This window comes from Colossoma macropomum, unplaced genomic scaffold (assembly GCF_904425465.1).
Source record: "Colossoma macropomum unplaced genomic scaffold, Colossoma_macropomum, whole genome shotgun sequence".
Taxonomy (NCBI): domain Eukaryota; kingdom Metazoa; phylum Chordata; class Actinopteri; order Characiformes; family Serrasalmidae; genus Colossoma; species Colossoma macropomum.
The window spans coordinates 28349801-28357200 of record NW_023494790.1 but is presented as its reverse complement, the minus strand read 5'-3'; the positions used below and the strand labels follow the sequence as shown (position 1 = coordinate 28357200).

Here is a 7400-nt window from a genome sequence, read left to right as displayed (position 1 = left end):
GACACTCCCGTATTTCTGGAATTGAACTACCCTAAAGCCATGTCACCTCACCTGAGGGTTCCCACTTCAGCCTTGTACAATTCTGGATATTTGATTAGTTCCTTGATTTTCACTAAATTCAGTGGATGAATTTATGCAGTCTAAGGTAGGTAGATGTCAGGTGAACCCAGTCTTCTTAGAGTGTTGAAGTCCTGCCTAGTGCCTAAACATGTCACCAGCAGTGCACCTTTCACAAACACTTATCCCTCCATTAACAGTAATCTGAGCAAATCAAACCCATTCTTTGTATACAATGGCTCCGCTGGATGAAAATAATTAATTTAAACTTCATAAGAAATGCTAACGTACAGTCGTATAAAATAGTTTGAACACCCCCTGTTAAATAACATGTTTTCCTGATTGAAGTGAAAATGATTTAACATGTCCTCTGCAGGAAACAAATATGGCATTTGCCTGATAATTATAATACAGAATTTCTGTGTATTTGCTCAGTTTAATACCTTGGGGAAAAAAACATAAAATATAAAATGTGCCATAACTTTTGCACAGGCCACATGTTATGTTTTAATTTTTCCCCAACATGTTTAATTCAGCAAATAAACAGTAATTAGATATTAAAATGTGCAGAAGAGAGTTCTCTGTAGTGAATGTGTTTAATTTACTTATTCTCACTGTTATTTGACCAGAAGCACCCAAACCTTTGCATTCGGCTGTATAAAAATGCTTGGATTCTGGGAGATTTTGTGTCCAGGAATGGAAACAATTTGCACACTTAAAAAGAAGGTTCTTCAAGTGTTCTTTAGCAAATGCAATGGTTCTTTTTAGAACAAGGAACTCTATATAGAACCATGCTTAAATGATTCTTTGCGTGGTGAAATGATTCTTCAGATTGATGGAGAATGTGTTGTATATGCTTCTGTATGGAACCTTTTTGAAAGTGGTTTTATATAGCACCAGAGAGGGTTCTGCTATTGTCACGATGTCAAGCATTTTCGAAAAGGTTCTATACAGAACCATATACAACACATTCTCCATCAATCTGAAGAACCATTTCACCACGCAAAGAACCATTTAAGCATGGAATGGTTCTATATGGAGCTCATGGTTCTAAATAGAACTATTGCCTTTACTAAAGAATCCTTAAAGAACCATCTTAAATGTTTGGACGGGTGGCAGCTTCACTTCACAGCAGCTGCATCAGTTGGCCTAAAACCGGAGAGTGATGAACCACTGCCATCTAGTGGCCCAAGCACATTTTCTTTAAGTCCTGTGTAATTGAGATTTACGCACATATACATGTAAATAAATTTTGATTATATAAAATAATGTTTTGAAAAGGTGAATAAACCATAATATTTTTAATTGCTAAAAATCACACATACCCAACAATAATGAAAAAGTATGTAAATCTGATGTTTGTTGGGTATAATAGGGAGCCTGCTCATTATTATTATAGTTTTACTACATTAAAGACTTTTCTAAACATACCAAGGGGGTATTTCACAAAGCAGGATTTCCCAATAAGCTGGATAACCTAAGACAGGAGTTGAAGATTGTCCAAAAGGAATGTTCTTTAGTTCTTCTCCCACTGGATATGCTATTTATTTATTTATTTATTTATTTGCCAATGTTATCAGGCTAACTGAGAAATACCTCCCACCCTTCAATGTGATGAACAAACGGGACAGGCAGCAGTGCTAGCTAGAGCAGCAACACGTACTAAGCCTACGAAAGGGGCGTGTGCGCGTTATTTTGTTTCCTACCCGTATTCCGTCATCCTGTGTTGTGTTTGGCTGCCTGTTCCCGCCCTCTCGATGAGTGAACCGCGAGCGAGTCTGAGTTGCTGTCCAATCCGGTGGCAGACGGGGCGGGGCTTGTCTGAATGCGGGCGGAGAAATTAACAGGGAAAGTCTCTTCTGCCTGTGCCATGCATGTAGAGTCGTTGGGTCACTACCGTGTTGTGCCACAGAGAGCGAAGTAAAGCCGTTGGGCTGGTCGTCTGTTTTTTCCACCGAGGTGTGGGCAGAGGAGCACGTTTAAACGAGGCGTCTCCACACCGTCACTGGACTTGTGGGAATACGGCGAGGTTTAAAGTGATAAATGCTACCGTGTGTCATTACCAAGAAACCGAGTTTGAGTGTTTTTCTGGGGAGAAACGGTCTAACCTGTTGTCACTGAGCGCCTGGAAAAGTTGGCCATGTCTGGATCTTTCTGTAAAAGTTTGTACGCCTTCAGCGGGGAGCAGCATCAGCAGGGCTTGAAGTTCGAGGCTGGAGAAATGATCAAAATAATCCAGGCTTTGCCAGGTGGATGGTGGGAAGGAGAGAAGGATGGAGTGAGAGGATGGTTTCCCTCGAGTTACGTTCAGGTCGTGGAGGTAGGTGTTTGAATAGCGGCCGTGTGTACATATGAGACATATGAGCTTGTGGGCAGGACTGGGATGTAACGGGACACAGAATTCAGAATACAGAAATTAAGCATCTGTATTCAGTCCAAGTTATATTTAATAAAGGCAGTGTTCAGAATACAGTTACCTTTTACATTTTTGGAGAATACTTTGAGAATTTAAAAACTATATACAGTCTTTAAAAGAAACAGTGCTTGTTTATTAACTGTTTTAAAATAAATATTTGTAAAGTGACGGAAGAACTTATTCTTTGCAAACAGAGAAGTTCCTGCTAAAGCCTGAGTAGACTGATGAATCAGTGTGATGATCAGTTATTAATCTCAGTGTTACTGAACTCTACTAAAGCCTGAGAAGAATGATAAATCAATGTGATAAGTCAGGTATTAACTCCTTTGAGGGATGACTGAGCTGAACAGTCTCCTCAGCAGTGAACATGTTCACCCGTGATAAACTTAGCATTGGTGTTGTACTTGACCTGTGTACATTTCTTGGCAGGTTGCATACATGCCATTGATTGAAAATCACATGTCTAACCACTTTATAGTCAAATTTTGTCATTGGGATATGGCAAATTGCTGGATTAGTCCAGGAGATTGCAATAGGGTTATGGGGGGCAGCAGCGGACTGAAGCAGGCGACTGGGGGCAATAATGTTGAATTTAGTATTCAGCCATCACTACTTTTTCAAAGTATTCTGCCCAACTCTGCTTGCTCTTTATTGACATGGTTGGATTAGTAGTAAAACTGAACACGTCTGCTTGACAGTTCTCCTCAGATTCAACAGTCTGCTACCTCTGACAGTGTGGAATGTATGAGCCTCAGGAAGCGAATCATTTACAGCTGTTTTTATTCAGGCTTTCTCATTTGTAGTTTATTGCAGCCTAGAGAGAAGGACACAAGTGGCTAAGGAGAGACACTTTGGCTTAAACTTACCCAACAACGGTCTCCAAACCCATCAGACTCTCCAGAAATGATCAGAGGGCAGTTAGGAAGGGGGCCCAGACGAATTCTCTTGTGGATTTGTATGTCCTATCTGATAAGCCCAACCTGTCTCCACACTCTGTCAAGACTTCCACATTCCACAGCTATCCTGTCTGCCAGGTCGGGTTCCCTGTCTGCCGTGTTGCATGATAGATTACTCATAAACCACCAAATTTGTCCACTTTTTTCATTAAAGAGGAATCCCACCAGTTTTTCAAAATTTTATTCAGTCATTCAGAAGGGTTTGATGTGAAATGGTTTATTGTAGAGAAACTTACAGACTGATTTCTTTACAGTGATGGTGATAGGAACCAGACATCACAATGTCTACAACACAGATAAAGCCATTTTATTTACTATCCAAAACCACCAGTGAACCTACATGTGCCTTTTGAGTTTTTATATGTAACGCTGATGATGATAAAATAGTCATGAATTTGAAAAAATAAGTTTTCATTCGGGACTATTTTGCCTGACAATGCCCTGCATGTATCCCTCCACCATAAATGGATTAAATACATTTTAAGCATTAAAAGAATTAACAGAAATCTATCATTAAACAATGTATCAGATGTCAGGCAGTATATTCATAACTATTTCATGTAATAACTTTCTGTCAGGGAGATTTCAGAGGCATTAAAATCTGTAGACGTCTGGTTCCTATCACCACCTTTGTGAACTGTTCTGATTTGGCAAGTTTGAAAGACATTTGCTTATACTTTTTGAAAAACCCCTTTAAGGTTGAGGCATTTATAGTAAATAGGCTGGGTTGCTGGACCAATCAGGTCTTCAAGACAGACTGTGGCACTGATGTTATTGTTAGACACAGCGTTGATGTGTTATGTGCCCTTGCTTCTAAGAAGGCATGCTAAAATGTTGGGACATTTGCTACAGTATTTGGCTCAAGGTCTTAGAAAGCCACAGTGTTGACTGTATGCTGGAAACTATGCAGCTAGGAGCGAAAAATTCATAGCTCAACTGGTCTACTGACACTCTGAAATTTCCCAAAGTTGTGTAATTAGAGTACTTTGCAACAAACTGCACATTAATTACGTCGCTGTATGTCACAATGTGCTTTTCTTAGCATATTGTAGATATTACTTAGAGAAAACTAACCAACTACATGTTTTATTACAAAGAGGTCCTAATTCGGCCTGTTTAACTGGATGTAATGCAGTGTAGTGTAAATATCATTGTACACAAGGGATGCACTATGATATCAGAATCCATAAAGGCAGGTGATTGCTTTAAAAATATCGGTATCGGATGGTTGTTTAGATTTGACATTATTTTGTAACTTAACAGAAATAAATACAGTCATTGTACAATACAAGTCAATGTAGTCTCAATTTCTACATCGTACAGATATTATATATCGGCAGCAGATATACATGAAAAATATCAGATATCGGCATTGGCCCACAATCCTCATATTGGTGCCTCATTATTATACATAGTTTTTGATAGTATTTTTTAAATGTGGTGCCATGTGTTTCTTGTTGTCTGTTCCAACTTGTCAGACTTTATACAACTTAACATTTATGAAACATTTACTAAACAAATATGGATTGTGCATCAGAAAAAACTCCAAGTATTGTGAAATTATATTTCTACCATATTGTCCACACCTAACAGACAGTATCAATGAAATAGTGTTGTCAGAAGGGCCTGAAGAACCTTGCTGAATCACTTATGGTTCAGAGAGTTTGGGTGATTTACATAGAAGAAGCGCTCCATTCATAGTCTTTTCAGCACGTACACTGAACACTGTAATGCAAATTAGAAAAGGAACCAAAAGAGAAACACTAAGCAATACTTCTCTGAGTGACTCAATCCTTGAGTTTTCAGTTGATGAAGCAATGTTCCACTTTGTGCTCCCAGCATCATATCCTGTCTTTGACGAAGAAAGCCAGAGATTCATGGAGTAATCATGGAGGATGCGTGGCACAGTATTCAGAGAATTCATTGTCTTCATGGTAAAAACACGCAGTGCACCAGCTTGCTGTGTTTCTTCTGTATTGTAGGTTCATTGCTCTCACCACAGCTAGGCCTTGTGGTTTTTTTGAATCAGGTTAACCAGTAGAGATAGGAAGAAGACCACACATATACCTCTGATTTGAAGTGGCACCGTGAAGCAGTTCAGTGACCAAGCCTGTTCAACTGAGTCACTCCTGTGGCCTCAATTAATCTGACAAGAACCTAGGAAATATTCTGGAGGCCATACAAATGAAAATGACAAACTTGATATGGCCATGATGCTAAGCAGCTAATTATCTCTGTTAGCAAACAGAGCTGGGGAGCTTTGCTTGGCAACTACAGTTGCAGGGGCGCTAGGAATTTCCATTTGGTGGTGTGAACTATAAGTCAGACTGTTCAAAGAGTGGAAACTAAAGGTCTGTCTTTGGTTATCACAGTAGATTCAAGAAAGAAGTCCAGTCCAGTCATTTGTCAATTAAAATAGGCGATATGATGATATGTTATGATTATGGTAATATACACCATTCATTAATCTAATTTTGACTTAATTTGCTGGAGATATCTGGGAACATCAGATATAAGATATTCCACTTGCATAAGTCAAATGGGAATAAGTGGAAAAAAGGAGTTTCCAAGAGCTTTGAATATTGGTATTGGTGTTTAATAAATTAGTAAAAGATAGAGGGAAAATGGGATGCTAACAACCATGCAAGACAAGTCACCACTTAGACAAGCACTACTTAAAGGATTCACCTTTGAGAGATAGGAGAAAATCAAGCTCCACTCTTGCTTCAGATCTGAAAACAAGTCCGTAGCTGTCCATCAACTGTGAGGAGACAACTCAATACTGTGAGTCTGAAAGGATGTGTCGCTGTCAAAAAGCCCTAACTGAGAAAAAGTAATAGATGACAAAGCTGGACAAAAAATTCAGACAAAGAAGCTGCTCAGAGCAATGGACTGGCCTCAACTCGTCTCATCACTGAATGTATTTGTAATTACTTGGATTGTGAGAAGCAGAAAATACAACCTATTTGACTAAACTGTGGAGGTGTGGAAAAATATCCCTGCAGATTTCTTAAAAAACTGAAAACAAGTCGCCAACAAAGAGTGGAAGCTGTAATAAAGGCAAAGGCAAATTATATTATATCTAATTATTAAGACATATCTAATTTTCTGTTAAATATATATTTTACATAAATATATAAATAAATAACTTACACCTAATGGCCATTTTGACTGGAAATTAAATAAATGAAGGGTTGTCACTGACTTTTTACCAATGGGTATCCTCAGTACTTCCAGTACATATACCATAAAAAGCCAATTTTTTACTAATTATAGAGTATTTATAACCAACAAACTGTAACTGTGTAAACTGAATAGTGACAAGTAACTGACTATTATGTCATTTTTCATAGCCTTTTATATGTGGCACTCTTCTTTTCAAATCTCAGAAAAATTATGTATTGTGATGCATATCATATAAATCACAAGATACAGGGTTATATTTTTGCCATTTTTGCCCACTCTTAATGTCAGTGAAATGATCTTGTTATGTTTTGTTATTGAGGTTATTGATGAGATCAACACCACAGTGAACTGTAGGCTGCAACAGGAATATTGTGATGGATTTGGATGAAGAAAAATGGGGGAACATTTCACATGTGTTGTCTGTCAGGATGAGCTAACTTCTCAGCATCTGGAAGTCAGCTTCACATGTGGTGACATTCAAACAGCGTCACCAAGTTAAGCTATTCAGTGTGACGTTGGCACATTTTTTAGGCTGCTGATTTACTTTGGTGTGTGTTTTTGGGCCTGGCTTGGAAATTTGCACTTCTCAGTCTCTCCATTACCCTGAAAGTGAGTCGTGGGTGCTGTGGTAATTAAATCTCTATCATGTATGAGAAAGTTCCCCCTGTCCCCCACGCTCACAGCCAGTCAGTCCACAAGCACGGACTGATTGCAAGAAGCTGGTAATTGACTCCTCACTGCTCTGAATCTGCCGGGCTAGTCTTTAACGTGGTCCTGTGAGTAGT

General features: G+C 38.8%; 1 protein-coding gene across 2 annotated transcripts in view; it reads left to right on the top strand.

Moving 5' to 3' along the window:
• The first annotated feature begins 1909 nt into the window (after positions 1-1909).
• LOC118809529 (growth arrest-specific protein 7-like) overlaps positions 1910-7400 on the top strand; it is a 63143-nt gene continuing 57652 nt past the window's right edge. Inside the window, exon 1 of one of the 2 annotated variants that reach the window (XM_036572940.1) lies at positions 1910-2377. In XM_036572940.1, the coding sequence (XP_036428833.1) occupies positions 2198-2377 (180 nt within the window). In that variant the 5' untranslated portion in view covers positions 1910-2197. The remainder of the gene's footprint in view (positions 2378-7400) is intronic. The other variant, XM_036572941.1, reaches the window with a different exon arrangement.